Source organism: Calliphora vicina, chromosome 3 (assembly GCF_958450345.1).
Source record: "Calliphora vicina chromosome 3, idCalVici1.1, whole genome shotgun sequence".
Classification (NCBI taxonomy): domain Eukaryota; kingdom Metazoa; phylum Arthropoda; class Insecta; order Diptera; family Calliphoridae; genus Calliphora; species Calliphora vicina.
Window position 1 is genome coordinate 123,489,118 of NC_088782.1, and position 20,790 is coordinate 123,509,907.

Genomic DNA, 20,790 nt, shown 5'->3' on the forward strand with positions numbered 1-20,790 from the left:
AAGTAGTATTTTACTACTTTTTGAAAAAGTAGTATTTTTGATAAATTTGTATTTGACTACTTTTAAAAAAGTAGTATTTTACTACTTTTAGAAAAAGTAGTATTTTACTACTTTTAGAAAAAGTAGTATTTTACTACTTTTAGAAATAATAGTATTTTAATACTTTTAGAAAAGTAGTATTTTACTACTTTTAGAAAAAGTAGTATTTTACTACTTTTAGAAAAAGTTGTATTTTACTACTTTTAGAAAAAGTAGTATTTTACTACTTTTAGAAAAAGTAGTATTTTACTACTTTTAGAAAAAGTAGTATTTTACTCCTTTAAGAAAAGTAGTATTTTACTACTTTTAGAAAAAGTAGTATTTCACAACTTTTAGAAAAAGTAGTATTTCACTACTTCTAGAAAAAGTAGTATTTTAATACTTTTAGAAAAAGTAGTATTTTACTACTTTTAGAAAAAGTAGTATTTCACTACTTCTAGAAAAAGTAGTATTTTAATACTTTTAGAAAAAGTAGTATTTTACTACTTTTAGAAAAAGTAGTATTTTACTACTTTTTGAAAAAGTAGTATTTACTACTTTTAGAAAAACTACTTTTACTACTTTTAGAAAAAGTAGTATTTTACTACTTTTAGAAATAGTAGTATTTTACTACTTTTTGAAAAAGTAGTATTTTACTACTTTTAGAAAAAGTAGTATTTTACTACTTTTAGAAATAGTAGTATTTTACTACTTTTTGAAATAGTAGTATTTTACTACTTTTTGAAAAAGTAGTATTTTACTACTTTTAGAAAAAGTAGTATTTTACTACTTTTAGAAAAAGTAGTATTTTTTTGAAAAAGTAGTATTTTACTTTTAGAAAAAGTAGTATTTTACTATTTTATGAAAAAGTAGTATTTTACTACTTTTAGAAAAAGTAGTATTTTACTACTTTTAGAAAAAGTAGTATTTTAATACTTTTAGAAAAAGTAGTATTTTAATACTTTTAGAAAAAGTAGTATTTTACTACTTTAGAAAAATACTTTTAGAAAAAGTAGTATTTTTTAGAAAAAGTAGTATTTTAACCTAAATTAAGATCAATGATTGTACTTGATATTGATCCACATAAAGACCTACGATTGAAGCGAAACTGAACAATGATTGAACAATTATTGAAGCTAAAATAGGACTATGATTGATGTTAAAATTAAACTATAAGATCAATGATTGAAGCGGAAATTGATCCAAAAAAAAATACCAACAATTGAATCTAAAACAGGACTATGATTGAAGCTTAAGTTGAACTTAAGACCTACGATTGCAGCTAACATTTATCCATATAAAACTCTAAGATTGAAGCTAAAATAGGACTATGGTTGACGCTAAATTTGACCCTGAGGAACTACGATTGAGGCAGAAATTGATTCCAACAAAGACCTATGATTGAAGCTAAAATTTATTCAAATAAAGACTTAAGATTGAAGCTAAAATAGGACTATGATTGAAGCTACATTTGAACATGGAGACCTACGATTGAAGAGGAAATTGATTCAAATGAAGGTAAAATAGGACTATGATTGAAGCTAAAGTTGAACTACATGAAGACCTATGATTGAAGCTAAAATTTATTCAAATAAAGTCCTAAGATTGAAGCTAAAATAGGACTATGATTGAAGCTAAAATTGATCCATATAATGACCTAAGATTGAAGCTGAAATTGAACTACGATCGCAGATCAAATCAAACTATGATTAAAGCTGAAATTGAAATCCATTATGACCAATGATTGAAGATAAAATTGATCCACATACAGACCTACGATTGAAGCTAAAATAGGACCATGATTGAAGGTAATATTGATCCACATAAAGACCTACGATTGAAGCTAGAATACGACCATTATAGATGGTAATATTAACTATATGAAGACCTACGATTGAAGCTGAAATTGATCCAAATAAAGACCTATGATTGAAGCTAAAATAGGAGTATGATTGAAGCTACATTTGAACATGGAGACCTACGATTGAAGCTGAAATTGATTCAAATAAAGTAATACGATTGAAGGTAAAATATGACTTGACTGAAGCTTATGTTGAACTACATAAAGACCAATGATTGAAGCTAAAATTTATTCAAATAAAGTCCTAAGATTGAAGCTAAACTGGACTATGATTGAAGCTAAAATTTATCCACATAAAGACCTTGGATTGAAGCTAAAATAGGACTATGATTGAAGCTAAAGTTGAACTACATGAAGACCTACGATTGAAGCTAAAATTGATCCATATAATGACCAAAGATTGAAGCTGAAATTGAACAGATCAAATCAAACTATGATTGAAGCTGAAATTGAACTCCATTATGACCAATGATTGAAGCTAAAATTTATCCACATAGAGACATACGATTGAAGCTAAAATTTATTCTAATAAAGACCTAGAATTGAAGCTAAAATAGGACCATGATTGAAGGTAAAATTGATCCACATAAAGACCTACGAGTGAAGCTGAAATAGGACTATTATTGATGGTAATATTAAACTATATGAAGACCTACGATTGAAGCTGAAATTGATTTGAAATAAAGACCAACGATTGAAGCAAAAGATGAACTACAGTAAGACCTATGATGATTGAAGCTGAAATTGATCGAAATAAAGACCTAAGATTGAAGCTAAAACAGGACTATGATTGAAACTAAAGTTGAACTACATAAAGACCTAAATTTAAACTGTTATTGAAGCTAAAATACAGCTTCCAAAAAATGGTCCTTCGAACCTTGAATTTCTAACTGTTGCAATTCCTAGTCCCCCTACTGTAAGACAAACATTTAGTTATTTATTTATTTTTTTGTGTGTGTCTTTTTGGCGTTAGACATTATTCTTTGCGTTTGATACGGTCTTTAACAACAAAAAAAAAATACATTTTCATGCCAATTCATTGCCTGGCTGCTGACTGCAACAAGAAAAGAGAAAAAAAAATACGAAATAAATAGAAACAGATTGGTCCAAATGCAAAAGTGTTATTTACAAACATGACCGACCATTATTGCATACAACTGACTAAAACTATTTGTTTCCATCCTTTTGGGTGCTCGGTTATAATTTGCATCTCCTCCGAAAGTAACAGATTGCTATCTTGGCCGCAACAGCTTATGCGTGAGTGCGTGTCCATGTTATTAAGAGGTGAAAATGTTTAGCAACATTTTCCTAACAAACAAAAAGCGTTAGTTTTTTCTTTCATGCAACCTAAACATGAATTTATGGGTTCCTTATAGAAAACAAAAACCGTTAAAAATTCTTTAAAGCTTTAAAGAGATCTATAAAAGAAAATATAAAGATAATTTTTGGCATATTTAATATGGCAACAATATCATCATATGTGTATGAAATTTTGCATTTTGGCAAATTGCTTTCAAAAAAAATTTAAAGGGGGAAAACAATTTAACGGTTCGTTGCAATAAATGGCGTTAGGAACTTAATCTATCTCTGTGTTGCCTAGATTTTTCAAGACATTTTGCTGAAAATATTGTGTGTTAAGTGTTTAATAAACATTTAGTGGCAAAAATTGTGTCATCGTTTTTTGCGTTTGAAGTAATCAGAGAACATACAATTAAAGTTTTGCATGTTAAAAACTAGTCCTGGCTTTCTTAATAACTGTGTAAGATAGCCATCGTCACCCAAATAAATTACACATTTCATAATTGAAATGAACTATAGAAATTGTCGCCTTAATGCGTTATAAATCATTTTAGTTTTACAGCAGATTAGTTTACTTTGTTTCTCCTAAACTAAAACCAGATTTATCTTTTTATTGGTCTTCCGTTAAAGAAGCAAAAATATTTTGTAAATAATTGCCAGATTTAAAGACACCATTTTGTAAGTGTTAAAACGATATATTTTGACAGGAAATGTTTAAAAAAAAAAGAAAGTAGGTTCTGGTGGAGGTTAGTTGAAATCAAATTTTGAAAGTTTTGAGATAAATTACAAAACTTTTGTTGGAGTTTTAAAGATTCTAAGAATTCCAGAAAAATTGGTTCATAATCTATGGAAATATGTATGAGTAAATAACCAAATATATAAATGAATTTAAAAGGAGAAAGGTTCAAACATTTTCAAAGTAAGATTTTAGCTCTACAGAGCACAACGTTTTTGTAAAAAGTAGTATTTTAGTGCATTTTTTAAAAATAGTATTTTACAACTTTTTTGAAAAAGTAGTATTTTAGTACATTTTAAAAAAGTAGTATTTTAGTACTTTTTAAAAAAGTAGTATTTTAGTACTTTTTAATAAAGTAGTATTTTAGTACTTTAAAAAAAAGTAGTATTTTAGTACTTTTTAAAAAAGTAGTATTTTAGTACTTTTTAAAAAAGTAGTATTTTAGTACTTTTTAAAAAAGTAGTATTTTAGTACTTTTTAAAAAAGTAGTATTTTAGTACTTTTTAAAAAAGTAGTATTTTAGTACTTTTTAAAAAAGTAGTATTTTAGTACTTTTTAAAAAAGTAGTATTTTAGTACTTTTTAAAAAAGTAGTATTTTAGTACTTTTTAAAAAAGTAGTATTTTAGTACTTTTTAAAAAAGTAGTATTTTAGTACTTTTTAAAAAAGTAGTATTTTAGTACTTTTTAAAAAAGTAGTATTTTAGTAATTTTTAAAAGAAGTAGTATTTTAGTACTTTTTAAAAAAGTAGTATTTTAGTACATTTTGAAAAGGTAGTATTTTTGTACTTCTAGAAAAATTAGTTTTTAGTACTTTTTAAAAAAGTAGTTTAGTACTTTTTAGAAAAGTAGTATTTAAGTAATTTTTGAAAAAGTAGTATTTTAGTACTTTTTAAAAAAGTAGTATTTTAGTACTTTTTTAAAAAAGTAGTATTTTAGTACTTTTTAAAACAGTAGTATTTTAGAACTTTTTGTATATTAGTACTTCTTGAAAAAGTAGTAAACGTACTAAAGTTTTAAAAAAGTAGTATTTTAGTACTTCTTGAAAAAGTAGTATTTTAGTACTTTTTAAAAACTTAGTATTTTAGTACTTTTTTAAAAACTGATTTTTGAAAAATTAGTATCTGATCATTATTGAATCTGAAAGTATGTAGTTTCAGTACATTTTTTAAAAATAGTATTTTAGTACTTTTTAAAAAAGTAGTATTTTAGTACTTTTTAAAAAAAGTAGTATTTTAATACATTTTAAAAAAGTAGTATTTTAGTACTTTTTAAAAAAGTAGTAGTTTAGTACTTTTAAAATAGTAGTATTTTAATACGTTTTAAAAAATAATTTTAGTACTTTTTTAAAAAGTATTTTACTACCTTTTGAAAAAATAGTATTTTAATACTTTTTAAAAAAGTAGTATTTTAGTACTTTTCAAAAAAGTAGTATTTTTGTTCTTTTTAAAAAAGTAGTATTTTAGTACTTTTTATAAAATAAGCATTTTACTACTTTTTGGAAAATTGATTTCTGAAAAACTAGTATTTTATTCGATAAAATTTAACTACATTAAGACCTACGATTGACGCTGAAACTGAATCACTGCTTGAAGCTGAAATTGAACTACATTAATACCTACGATTGAAGCTGAAATTTATCCAAATAAAGATCTACAATTCAAGCCAAATTTGGACTATGATTGAAACTAAAGTTGATCCATATAAAGACCTACGATTGAAGTTAAAATTTAGCCATATAAAGACACGATTGAAGCTGAAATCGAACTACGATCAAATCGAATTATGATTGTTGCTGAAATTGATCTTCATTAAGACCAATGATTGAAGCTGAAATTGATCCACAGAAAGACCTATGATTGAAGCTAAAACTGAACCATGATTGATTCTGAAATCGAATAATATAAAGACCAATGATTGAAGCTGAAATTGATCCATATAAAGACATACGATTGAAGCTGAAATCGAACTACGATCGCAGATCAAATCGAATAATGTTTGTTGCTGAAATTGAACTTCATTAAGATCAATGATTGAAGCTGAAATTGATCCACTGCAAGACCTATGATTGAAACTAAAACTGAACCATGATTGATTCTGAAATCGAATAACATAAAGACTCATGAATGAAGCTGAAATTGTACAACGATTGCAGCTCAAATCGATCTGGTCTTTGGTCATGTCTATGGTCTGGTCTATGGTCTGGTCTATGGTCTGGTCTATGGTCTGGTCTATGGTCTGGTCTATGGTCTGGTCTATGGTCTGGTCTATGGTCTGGTCTATGGTCTGGTCTATGGTCTGGTCTATGGTCTGGTCTATGGTCTGGTCTATGGTCTGGTCTATGGTCTGGTCTATGGTCTGGTCTATGGTCTGGTCTATGGTCTGGTCTATGGTCTGGTCTATGGTCTGGTCTATGGTCTGGTCTATGGTCTGGTCTATGGTCTGGTCTATGGTCTGGTCTATGGTCTGGTCTATGGTCTGGTCTATGGTCTGGTCTTTGGTCATGTCTATGGTCTGGTCTATGGTCTGGTCTATGGTCTGGTCTATGGTCTGGTCTATGGTCTGGTCTATGGTCTGGTCTATGGTCTGGTCTATGGTCTGGTCTATGGTCTGGTCTATGGTCTGGTCTATGGTCTGGTCTGGTCTATGGTCTGCCTCAATGGTCTGCTCTCACAAATATTGCCTCAGTATTCCTTAAATCATAAAATCGTGTTTAATTTCTTGTGTTTGATTTTAAAACTATAGGATGTAGAGCATATGCCTTTGTCTTATTCAATTAATTTTTTAATTAAAATTTCATTTCTACACAATTTCAATAATGTTTGTTAGTTTTTCATTTTCGTCTAAAAAACATTAAAAAAAATAGGAAATTGTTAAAACTCTGGCCAATAATCAGCTTAAAAGTAACTCAATATTTATGATTTAACATACATTTTATGCTGTCTTAAGCACAAAAAAACCAAAACACACACCCAAAAATATAGTAACTAGAAGACAAAAACAAAATCTTCAATACTAATGCTATTTCTATGTTAAAGAGATATGTACTGGCACTTACCATTTTGCCATTGCTAAGACTTTTAGGATTTTTTAATTAAATTTTGTGTTGACAAAAGCTAAAGGCAGGCCAAGCAGCCAGCACTCACCCAGGCAGGCAGGCAGTTGGGCAAAAGCAAAATCAGTCAGTAACTCACATTACAGCCATAAAATCAGGTCACATTTGACTTAAATTGGTTAAGAAGCTTATAAAGTGACAGAGTGTTAGACAAATGGAGACATACTACGATGACGATAACAACGACGATTCAAACGACACAGCCGAATAGAGTCGGAGGGACAGACAGCCAGACAGACAGACAAACTGGCATAACTTTAGTGGGGATTTAATAATAAATGATTGAATCATAACTGAGTTGTAAAGAAATATTCAAAAACTAAACAAAAGGTGACAACTATTTCTGTGTGTCTTGGACATTCAAAACAACAAAACAGCAACACTTTGAAACTGAAATCAATTCAAAATGAGTGCACAATTTTATGGAAATGTGTATTACATGATTTTAAATATTTCCTCATATTAATATCTCCATATAAAGTATTGAAAGAACAACTGTATAGAATCGTCACAGTATATCCAGCTTATTAGTGTTAACATTGGTTAATTTGTCTTGATTTCTTGACAAACCTACAAACACTTGTACCGGCAAACACATTCAAACACTAATTATTCCATGTTTCTTGAACAAAAAAAACATATTCAAACTCCAAATGTTTGTTGTCTGGTTAGTCGAACAACTTTTGCTGGTGTAAATGATGATGTATTTGGAGCTTTCAACGTTTGTACGTTTCAGCCACACATTGCACACAGGTAACGGAATACTTTGTCTTTTGTCTTCTCCTCCAGTCCATAGAGCTCTTGCGATTTTGGTTTCCATGTTTGTAGTTTCTTTTCATTAGATTCTTGGTATAATTAATATGTTCATGTTAAAGCTGTCTGTCTGTCCGGCCGTCCGTTCGCCTGTCTTTTTGTACATTGTACTAGTTATGGCATACAAGACATTTGGATGCTTTCATCGGAAGACATGTAACATGTGGGTTTTTTATGCTTACAATCTTTCTTAAAATATTATCATTTGTATGGACGAATGGAGGAGATATAGTTGGGGAAGGAAGTGTAACACAGACAAATAAAAGTATAAAATCTTGTCCTTATTAAACAATCAATCCCAGAAATAATTTTCAACAACTCACCAAATTTGGTTACAATTTTTCAATAACAAAAGTTTGGAAAACATACCTGCAAAGAAAAGAGAAATATTATTGTTAATTGCAGCAAAAATTTAGATAAATGTTAATTTAAAGACCAGACCATAAACCAGACCATAGACCAGACCATAGACTAGACCATAGACTAGACCATAGACTAGACCATAGACCAGACAAGACAAGACCAGACAAGACCAGACAAGACCAGACAAGACCAGACAAGACCAGACAAGACCAGACAAGACCAGACAAGACCATAGACCATAGACCAGACCAGACCAGACATGACCATAAACCAGACCATAGACCAGACCATAGACCAGACCATAGACCAGACATGACCATAGACCAGACAAGACCATAGACCAGACCATAGACCAGACCATAGACCAGACCATAGACCAGACCATAGACCAGACCATAGACTAGACCATAGACCAGACCATAGACCAGACCATAGACCAGACCATAGACTAGACCATAAACCAGACCATAGACCAGACCATAGACCAGACATGACCATAGACCAGACAAGACCATAGACCAGACCATAGACCAGACCATAGACCAGACCATAGACCAGACCATAGACTAGACCATAGACCAGACCATAGACCAGACCATAGACCAGACCATAGACCAGACCATAGACCAGACCATAGACCAGACCATAGACCAGACCATAGACCAGACCATAGACCAGACCATAGACCAGACCATAGACCAGACCATAGACCAGACCATAGACCAGACCATAGACCAGACCATAGACCAGACCATAGACCAGACCATAGACCAGACCATAGACCAGACCATAGACCAGACCATAGACCAGACCATAGACCAGACAATAGACCAGACCATAGACCAGACCATAGACCAGACCATAGACCAGACCATAGACCAGACCATAGACCAGACCATAGACCAGACCATAGACCAGACCATAGACCAGACCATAGACCAGACCATAGACCAGACCATAGACCAGACCATAGACCAGACCATAGACCAGACCATAGACCAGACCATAGACCAGACCATAGACCAGACCATAGACCAGACCATAGACCAGACCATAGACCAGACCATAGACCAGACCATAGACCAGACCATAGACCAGACCATAGACCAGACCATAGACCAGACCATAGACCAGACCATAGACCAGACCATAGACCAGACCATAGACCAGACCATAGACCAGACCATAGACCAGACCATAGACCAGACCATAGACCAGACCATAGACCAGACCATAGACCAGACCATAGACCAGACCATAGACCAGACCATAGACCAGACCATAGAGCAGACCAGACCATAGACCAGACCATAGAGCAGACCAGACCATAGACCAGACCATAGACCAGACCATAGACCAGACCATAGACCAGACCATAGACCAGACCAGACCATAGACCAGACCATAGACCAGACCATAGACCAGACCATAGACCAGACCATAGACCAGACCATTGAGCAGACCATACAGATCAGACCATGCAGATCAGACCATGCAGATCAGACCATGCAGATCAGACCATGCAGATCAGACCATGCAGATCAGACAATACACCAGAGTAATTCTTTCTCTGTATTCTATCCAAGACTAGAGTGTATGGACTAGTGTATGGAATATGGACTAGTATATAGACTAGAGAATAGGACTAGTCTTCACACTAGATAGTTAGAACTAGTCTATAGATTAGAGCGTAAGGACTTGTCTTAAGACTAGAGAGCAAGGACTAGTCTTTAGACTACAGAATTGGGACACATATAGTCTATAGATAAGTCAATTGACTTCTTTAAGTTCACCCCCTAATCGATTTCATTCCTTTACTTCCCTGTTCTCTTCTAAATTTCCACTTAATTTCTAAACTTTTACATATGTGCAAATATTCGAAATGTTCAAATTCTTGTTAGCAATTGCTAATACATCTTTGGCAATTTCTACTAATATTACTTGTAAGAGAGTACTTCATTTCCAGCAGCAGCAGCAGCAACATCATCAACAACTCCACTGCCAGCCAACTACTGCTACAAATGACTGTAAATATTTCTTACCGGTTTTACATTTGCCACCTTACCCAAAGCTTCTTTTCGTAAGTAAAAAAAAATGAAATGAAATGAACCCCAACTTGAACTAATTTATTTCAATCATGTGAAAAATCGCAAAACCCAACACGCGTCACTGGTGTTTTTCTTCGCTTTCTGTAACTGAAACACAAAATTTGTGCATAAAACTCGGGAAAATGAAGCAGATAAATCGAGCATTAGATGAGCTTAAATGCTTTAGATAACAACACAAGTAGAACCACAATCATCGTCTTGATACTCACTGTTATTTTTATATTTTTATTTTTTGTTTAGCTGGTGGGGTGTTTCATTTATGTTCCTGGTTGAAAGACAAATGTATTCCAATGAAGCAAACCTAATGAAAGTTGGCGTGCGAAAAAGAATAAAAAAAAGAAAACCCAAGAACGCGTTCAATTTTTCTTTTTTCTTTTTTTTTAGCATTTGTTTTAGTGTTTAAACATGACTTTTCATAATAAAATGATTAATAATTAAATGTTCAAATAACATGCGGTTCAGCCATTTACCAGTACACGGTTGTGCCAGGTTGTCTGTCTGTCTTGTTTTGTTTGGTCTTTTTTTTTAGTGAAAATTTATTGTTCCATGATGCCTTTGGTGTAACATGAAAAATGATTTGGTGGTTGCTACGAAAAGTTATCTGATTGTGGTTCTAACTAAAACTTTTCTATGATTACTAAAAAATAAATTTTATAAAAACGCTTAAATTACAAGCAAAAAACCGGGGAAGCAAGGGAATTTTAATAAATAATAATTTTTTCAAATTCCCAAAAAAATTTATTAAAATCCCCAAAATACCCTGTCATATTTTCTGCAAAATTTCATTATTAAAATCCAAATATTGTGAAGAATCTCAATTTTATTGTGTAAAAACTAATTTTTAAACAAAAATTTGAATTCCCAATTGAAAAACTAAAATCCCAGAAAGTTCCCCAGTTTTAAATTTAATGGATTTTACTTAGTTTTAGATTCTGCAGCTCACAATTAAACTTATTTTTAGTCAGAAAATCTTGAAATACAATTTTTTTAAATTCCCAAAAAATTTATAAAAATTCCCAAAATTCCTTGTCATATTTTCTGCAAAATTTCATTACAAAAATCAAAATATTGCGAAGAAACTTAATTGTATTATGTAAAAAACTAATTTTTAAACAAAAATTTTAATTCCCAATTTAAAAACTAAAATCCCAGAAAGTTCCCCAGTTTTTAAATTAATTATTTTTTCTTAGTTTTGGATTCTACAGCTCACAATTAAACTTATTTCTAGTCACAAAATCTTGAAATATTATTTTTTTAAATTCCCAAAAAATTTATTAAAATCCCCAAAATACCTTGTCGTATTTTCTGCAAAATTTCATTACAAAAATCAAATTATTGCGAAGAAACTTAATTGTATTATGTAAAAAACTGATTTCTAAACAAAAATTTTAATTCCCAATTTAAAAACTAAAATCCCAGAAAGTTCCCCAGTTTTTAAATTAATTATTTTTTCTTAGTTTTGGATTCTACAGCTTACAATTAAACTTATTTTTAGTCAGAAAATCTTGAAATATAATTATTTTTAAATTCCCAAAAAAATTTATTAAAATTCCCAAAATACCTTGTCGTATTTTCTGCAAAATTTCATTACAAAAATCAAAATATTGCGAAGAAACTTAATTGTATTATGTAAAAAACTAATTTTTAAACAAAAATTTTAATTCCTAATTTAAAAACTAAAATCCCAGAAAGTTCCCCAGTTTTAAATTTAATGGATTTTTTTAGTATTAGCTTCAGAATCTCACATTTAAAGTTATTTTTAAGTAAAAAATAATTTTTGAGGAAAAAATTTAAATTCCCATTTTTAAAATCAAAATCCCAGAAAATTTCCCGACTTAAAATTTTTACCAAATTTAACATTTTTGCGCTACAAATGAATTATTTAAGTTATTTATAAATCTAATTGTTCATAATTATTGTTTCTTTTTTAAATTCCCAGCCAAATTTTAAAAATCCCCAAAATTCCCTTTTGTATTTTTTGTCCAAAAACTTTACATTTTTGTGGTAGAAATGAATTTCTTTAAGAAAAAAAACTATTTTAGAGGAAACAATTTAAATTCCCATTTTAAAAATGAAAATCCCAGAAAATATCCCACTTCAATTTTTGTGTTTTTTTGTTAATTTTAAACTCTAGAAGTCTTAAAAATTTGTTTTTTAAGGTAATTATTAAATTTTTTAAATTCCCAGAAAATTTAAAAAAATCCCCAAAATTCCCACTTTTTTCAAAACTTGAATTTGTTTATAAAAATTAAATCTTAACAAATAAAAATTCATTTAATAAGAATTTATAGTTTGAAATTATTAAAATCCTTTAAAATTTACTTTTTATCAAAATTTTAAATTCTTCTTTAATTTAAATTAATATTTATGTTTACTCTTCATTTTGTCAATAAATTTTGCAAATAGCTATATTCCAAATATCCCCCAGCATTATAAATACATACGAATATTTGCTATTCATTTGTAGCCTTCAAACAAAATTATTAATTTTAATGTATTAATTGACCCATTTCTTGACCATTGACATTAATTCCATATTCACATGAAAGTTTTATATGCAAGTGTTCTTGCATATACATACGACTAAGTTTATGGTAGAGTGTGTGTAGATTTGTGTAGATGTGTGTGTCAATAAATTACCGGTAATTGCTTTAATAAATGCCTAGAAAACGCCCATTCAAATAACAAATTAACGGTGGCCTGACCAACTCTGAACACAGTTAAAACTTTTGTCTTATGAAAATATTGCTTTTGCAACAACAATTATTATGGAAATTAATTTCTTGCTGTTGTAGTTGTGCTGCAGTATAGCAAATTTCTCTTTATCTGTGGTGAAATTGTTTGGTTTCAGTTTTAATTAAAAAATAATCATTATATATTGATGAAGTTTTTTAATCAATTGACAATCAATCAATTTTAATTAAAACTCTTGCAACAGAATAAGAAAGAGCGAAAAGCAACAAAAACAACATAAACTTAAGTAAACAACAGAAAATTTGCCATAGAATTTAAAACAACTTTGCTAATTCTTATAAATTGAACAAAAAACGGGTTTTTTAAAAGTACTTTTTGGTCAAAAAAGTACTTTTTTGTTGAAGGACCATTTTCATTTCTATACAAGTTTTTAAAGTTTTTCAAGAAAAAGTACCAAATTCAAAAAAGTACTTTTGGTCAAAAAAGTACTTTTTTTTAAAAAAAAAGTATCTTTCTGCTAGTTTCTAATAAAAATTTTTATTTTGCAATATTTTTAAATAGATTTGCAAAAAGTACTTTTTTTTAAAAAAGTATCTTTTTGATAATTCTTATAAATTGAATAAAGAATTATAGTTTTTGCATTTCTAAACAAGTTTTTAAGTTTTTTAAGAAAAAGTACCAAAGTACTTTTTGGTAAAAAAGGGTACTTTTTTAAAAAAACGTACAAAAAGTACCTTTCTGCTAGTTTCTAATAAAAATTATTATTTTCCAATATTTTTAACAAGATTTCCAAAAAAGTACTTTTTTGAAAATTCTTTTAAATTTGTTAAAAAAATCACTTTTTTGAACAAAAAGTACTTTTTTTAAAAAAGTATCTTTTTGACAATTCTTATAAATTGAACAAAGAATTATAGTTTTTGCATTTCTAAACAAGTTTTTAAGTATTTTAAGAAAAAGTACCAAAGTACTTTTTTGTAAAAAAGGGAACTTTTTTAAAAAAGTACCCTTTTTGTTATTTTCTAATAAAAATTATTATTTCCAATATTTTTAACAAGATTTTCAAAAAGTACTTTTTTGAAAATTCTTTTAAATTTGTTAAAAAAATAACTTTTTTTAACAAAAAGTACTTTTTTTTAAAAAAATTATCCTTTTGATAATTCTTATAAATTGAACAAAGAATTATAGTTTTTGCATTTCTAAACAAGTTTTTAAGTTTTTTAAGAAAAAGTACCAAAGTACTTTTTTGGTAAAAAAGAGTACTTTTTTAAAAAAGTACCCTTTTTGTTATTTTCTAATAAAAATTATTATTTCCAATATTTTTAACAAGATTTCCAAAAAAGTATTTTTTTGAAAATTCTTTTAAATTTGTTAAAAAATCACTTTTTTGAACAAAAAGTACTTTTTTTAAAAAAGTATCTTTTTGATAATTCTTATAAATTGAACAAAGAATTATAGTTTTTGCATTTCTAAACAAGTTTTTAAGTTTTTTAAGAAAAAGTACCAAAGTACTTTTTGGTAAAAAAGGGTACTTTTTTAAAAAAGTACCCTTTTTGTTATTTTCTAATAAAAATTATTATTTCCAATATATTTAACAAGATTTTCAAAAAAGTACTTTTTTGAAAATTCTTTTAAATTTGTTAAAAAATCACTTTTTTGAACAAAAAGTACTTTTTTTAAAAAAGTATCTTTTTGACAATTCTTATAAATTGAACAAAGAATTATAGTTTTTGCATTTTTAAACAAGTTTTTAAGTATTTTAAGAAAAAGTACCAAAGTACTTTTTGGTCAAAAAAGTACTTTATTTTTAAAAAAGTACCTAGTGCTAGTTTCTAATAAAAATTATTATTTTGCAATATTTTTAAATAGATTTTCAAAAAGTACTTTTTTGAAAATTCTTTTAAATTTGTTAAAAAAATCACTTTTTTGAACAAAAAGTACTTTTTTTTAAAAAGTATCTTTTTGATAATTCTTATAAATTGAACAAAGAATTATAGTTTTTGCATTTCTAAACAAGTTTTTAAGTTTTTTAAGAAAAAGTACCAAAGTACTTTTTGGTAAAAAAAAGTACTTTTTGAAAATCTATTTAAAATTGCTATTTTCTAATAAAAATTATTATTTTCCAAGATTTTCAAAAAAGTACTTTTTTGAAATTTCTTTAAAATATTTTAATTTAAAGTTCCCCACAGCAGCATATTTTACCTTTAGCTACTCATCAAATACCGGTATTTATTAGATTGCATAAAAGCAAAACAAAAAAAAACTGCATACAACACCAACAACATGTGGTATCTTAAACAACTACATACTACATCTTAACAAACAAACGAAAAACAAACAAAAATGTTTAAAAAAAAAAACTAAGTATATTCCATCCATCCAATCTCAACTTGAAAAACAATCAACTTTAAACAAGTTTTTCAGGTTCAATTGTTTCTCTATCTAACTATGTACATACAAACGACTCCAGCTTACCTTAAAGTTTGTTTAAGACACAGCAAAAAAAAAAAAACAAGGAGTTGGAGTTGCAGCAAAAGAAGCTAATACCTAACAATAAAACTACTACAACTTCTTTAACACAGCCTGTGATGGTATGAAACAATTTAAGTACAAAATTTCCAAGTCTTCCATCATTATCCAACATCGTCATGAAAGACATTTACATCAAGCAAATCATCATCATCCTCCTCATCAGCATTATGGTCATTATTGCAGATCATGTTTGAAAATGTGTCGTCGTCAATCAATATGTTGGTGGAAACTTCTACATACTTGTATTTGTATCAATGGCACACAATAAGGAAAATCTCTGGTTTTTATCAATTTTTCCATTGAAATACTTTGAAAAACATCTTCAAAATTGTTTTAAAAACATTTTAGCTTAAAAAATTTGAATTCCCAAATTTGATAAAAAAAATCCCAGAAAATTCCCCTATGCTCTCAAAATGATTTTAAACACTTTTTTAAAACAAATTTGTAATGTTTAAAGGCCATAATATTATTAAATTTTAGTTTCGACTAATTCCTAATAAAAATTTAAAAATCCCCAAAATTCCCTTGACAGGAATTCAACTAAAACTAGCAACTTTTTAAGCAGTTTTCTATTGTAAATCATTAAAATCCATATTTAAACATTTCTTTTCTATAGAAATCATTTGAGTGTTAAAAAACTGAAATTCCAATTTTCAAATAAAATTACCGGGAAACTTTAAATTCATCAAAAAATTAAATTATAATAATTTTTTTTTTATCAATTTATTTATTATGAGCATTTATTTAAAGACAAACTCTTTAAAACTATTTTTTTTAAATTCCTAAAAAAAAATTAAAAAATTTCCAAAACTTCCCCACATTTTTACAAAATTTACAGGGAAACGGGGAAAATACCAGAAGTGTTCCGAAATAATTGCTGTAATGTCTTTTGAACACGATTTAAGCCTATATTAGACTGTAACTATACATTTTTCTTGAATTCCTATTTTAAATTTGAAAATCCCAGAAAAATACCAAATAACTTAAATGGGGATTTAATCATGAAAACTGGTAATTTTTTAATTCAGAAGCGTGCGGAATCTATTTTTCTAACAAAAATATGAATTTTTTTAAATTCCTATTTTGAATTTTAAAATCCCAGAAAATCCCATAATGTTAAAAATGCTGATTGAATCGTGAAATATTGACTTTTAAGTTTGAGGCCTAAAACAGTCAATATTTCTAGCAAAAAAATACAGTTTTATTTAATTCCTATTTTCAATTCTAAAATCCCAGAAAACTCCCAAGTTGTTAAATTACAATTTTAGGCATAAAAAATAAATTTATATAAAGAGAAGACCTCAAAAAACCCTTCTCTTCCAATTTACCAAGGCAAAAGCTAAAATACTGAATTTTTCTTGAATTCCCATTTTGAATTTCAAAATCCCAGAAAATTTCCAAATTGTTAAATTACAATATTAAGCTTTAAAAATTATTTCACATGAACTAAAAAGCTCTTAAAATGTTTTCCTTATAATTCCAAACATTAAAATCGAAAATATTATATTTTTCTTGAATTCCTATTTTAAATTTGAAAATCCCAGAAAATGTGCAAATTCCCAAAATTGTTAAATCTAAATTTTAATAATAAAAATGAATTCTACATGTAGTAAACAGCATAAATTATGATTTTCTATAATTCCCAAACACCCACAAAAAAATCCCCAAAATACCCAAATTTAATTTTGGGAATTTAATATTTTTTTCTTCTAAATATTCATTTTATTTCCTTATTTCTTGGAATATTATGTGGATTTGATTTTTCTAGCCAAAATTCGATTTCTTACAAATTCCCAATTTAAATTTCAAAATCCCAGAAAATTCCCAAAATTGTTAAATCTAAATTTTAATAATAAAAATGAATTCTACATGAAGTAAACAGCTTAAATTATGATTTTTTATAATTCCCAAACTCCCACAAAAAAATCCCCAGAATTCCCAAATTCAATTTTGGGGATTTAAGGAACTTTTTTTTCATTTCAAAATCCCAGAAAACACCCATATTATTAAAATGCAGATTTATGTAACAAATATAATTTTAGGTGTAGTGTAGAGCATTTTTATCGAAAAAAACGAATTATTTTTAATTCCCAATTTAAATTTCAAAATCCCAGAAAATTCCCAAAATTGTTAAATCTAAATTTTAATAATAAAAATGAATTATACATGAATTAAACAGCTTAAATTATGATTTTCTACAATTCCCAAACTCCCAACACAAAATCCCCAGAATTTCCAAATTCAATTTTGGGGATTTAAGATTTTTTTTTCATCTAAATATTCATTTTATTTCCCTCTTTCTTGGAATATTATGTGGATTTGATTTTTCTAGCCAAAATTTGATTTCTTACAAATTCCCAATTTAAATTTCAAAATCCCAGAAAATTCCCAAAATTCTTAAATCTAAATTTTAGTTATAAAAATGAATTCTACATGAAGTAAACAGCTTAAATTATGATTTTCTATAATTCCCAAACACCCACAAAAAAATCCCCAAAATTCCCAAATTCAATTTTGGGGATTTAAAGAATTTTTTTTTAAATTTCAAAAATAAAAAAAAATTTCTTTCAATGGAAGAGCTACTTTTGCTTAAAATTTTTATGATTTTCTTTTGAGTTTTTTTATTTCCCCCTTTTTTTTTTTTGTTATTTATAATTCAATTAAATTTTTATGTTTTATTACGTTTAATTTCAATTTAAACTGCCACAGCCGACAAATCAATTTTCTATGGTTAATGCAAAATAAAAGGAATTTTATCAGGTGTGATATTTATTTCTAGGGCTGATGAGATTTTAGTTTGAAAACTTCCCTTTTGATTTTGCAGGCAAAAAAGGGGGAAAAAAAAGAAATTGGAAACGCTGGTTGTTAAAATTATTTTTAATAAATAAAAAAAAAATAAAAAAAAACCTTGAAGTTGATTGGAAATTTGTTGCAGTTTCCTTTTAGTTCCACAAAAACTAAACCAGGGAACAATTCAAAATGAAAATAAGCTATATAAATATGAATTTTAAAGTTTCAAAGGTTTGCTGGGTTATGTAGATTTGCAATATTTCTTCGTTAACAATTTGTTGTTCATTGATATTGTATCTCATAAAATAATGATGTATGGTTATGTCTTCACTTTTGTTTTTGCTGTAGCTGTAGTTTTTTTTCCACAATTTTTGTATATTTTCTTACAGATTTATGATTTTATTGCAGATGTTATGGATTTTTATTATTTTTTTTTATAGGATTTCTTTCATAACTCATGGCCAGATACAATCTCTTACTGGCTGGGGTTTAATTCAGTATTATATGTAGTTTTTTGTTTCTTCCTTTTTTTTTGTGAATTAAAGTTATAAATGGGAAAAACTGAACTGAACTGACGTACGAAGCTGGCGCAGAAAGACAAGAGTAAAGAAAATGCATACAATATTTTATGGTTTATTGGCATAAACGACTGACTGGGACGAGTGCCTTCTTATTTGGCTGCTTTTAACATTTCATTGTAGGTTTGAGTATTGTGAACAAAAACAAAAATACAAAACTAAATGGTAATGGCCATAATTTTTTTTTAAAACTTTTCCCTCTTTCCTTTAGTTTTCAATGGCCTGTCCTGGCCTGGCAAGTTTTTAATATTGAAATATTGAATACCCAGAAATTTACATTATTTATGAGTTTAGTTTGATTTTTATACGATCTCTTTTCTTTATTTTAGTTTTGCTTACCAAAAAAAAGGGCCAAATAATAATAAAAAAAAAAATAACTCAAGTTTTTCAAAAATTAATTGCTGTTTTGTTTAAGACATTAACAAAACCACCATTAATGATTCTTTTCAAACAACAAAATTTTTGAAAATCTTTAATGACTTAAAGCGTTTCTTAAAATTAAACATGAAAAGACTCATTTCAATCTTATTTATAATGTTTATATTGCATGACAATCGTAAATCACCATCATCCTTCACTACATTATCAATGAATTTTAAAACTACAATACAAATTTGAACTTTTCGCTAACAGAAAAAACTATACAATTCTCTGTACAATACACAGAGCTTGCAAGAATACAAAATTAAAAGATTAAATAAAAAGCACCGCTTTCGGAACAATATAAAGAAAAAATAATATCTACTTAATTAACCCTATAAAGGCAAACAGAAAAACTATCACAATTTCAAACTATTAACCCTTCAAAAGACTAAAAAATTTAGTAAAAGAAAACGAAAATGAATGATTACTCTTTTTCAGAAAATGATTAAATTTCAGAAAAATAAAAAAAAAAATTTCAAAAAAAAAAAAAAAAAAATTCAACACCAAAAACATCATCAATTCAACGATTAATCGCTTAACCCATTAACTCAGGCTAAAATTTTTGGTCAAATTTCATAATATTTTTAAAACCAACTAGTAAGAGAGCTATATTGGGCTGTGCCGAATCATATATGTATATATACCCTTCACCAAATTATACTTAAAAATATTTTTATTTAAACAAAATCAAAATTTTTTTTTTAATGTTTTAAAATTTTTTTTTTCCAAATTGTTTTTTAATTTTTTTTAAAAAAAGTTTTTTCAAAAAATTTTTTTTTTTAAATTTCTTTAATTAATTTTTTTGGAAAAAGAATTTATGACAAAAAAAAATTTTTGATGAAAAAAAAATTCGGGTTAAAAAATATTTTTTCCCGATTTTGACCCATTGTATGTCCAACTTACTATGGTCTTATATACGTCGTTGCAAAGGTCTTTGAAATATCTATCATTAGATATACATGTTGTCTTAATGACTTAGTAATCCAGATATAGTTCAAAAATAGGTCAAAAATCGAGGTTGTCCTAGTTTTTTCCTTATATCTCAGCCATTTGTGGACCGATTTTCTCGATTTTAAATAGCGACCGAGCCGGAAGAATTTCGGAGATATTGATGTATGAATCGTGTATGTAAGTTATTTGGGGGCTTCGGAAAGTTGATTTCAACACACAGACGGACAGACGGACAGACGGACATGGCTTTATGGGGTCGCAAATGAAAAATGTGGAAATTACAAACGGAATGACAAACTTATATATACCCTTGCCACTCATGGTGAAGGGTATAAAAATACGAAAATACCCACATATTCACGCAAAACTGATGGTCCTTCGATTCTACCATTAATCGGCGAACTAAACATTTCTAAATAATCGTAAGATTCGATTAATCGTTGATACGATTAAACGAATATTTATAAAAAAATTTAAATTAACAAGATTAATTTACCAATTTTTTACTAATTTC

The 20,790-nt window shown here is 28.0% G+C and overlaps 1 protein-coding gene across 2 annotated transcripts in view; it reads right to left on the reverse strand.

Annotated features, from left to right (window-relative positions):
• fz (frizzled) overlaps positions 1 to 20,790 on the reverse strand; it is a 180,921-nt gene that overhangs the window by 40,854 nt on the left and 119,277 nt on the right. Inside the window, exon 5 of one of the 2 annotated variants that reach the window (XM_065504385.1) lies at positions 8,143 to 8,209. The exons of the other annotated variant lie outside the window; for it this stretch is intronic. Coding sequence (XP_065360457.1) covers positions 8,160 to 8,209 — 50 coding nt within the window. The 3' untranslated portion in view covers positions 8,143 to 8,159. Of the gene's footprint in view, positions 1 to 8,142; positions 8,210 to 20,790 lie in introns of those variants that run through there. 2 annotated transcript variants of the gene reach the window in all.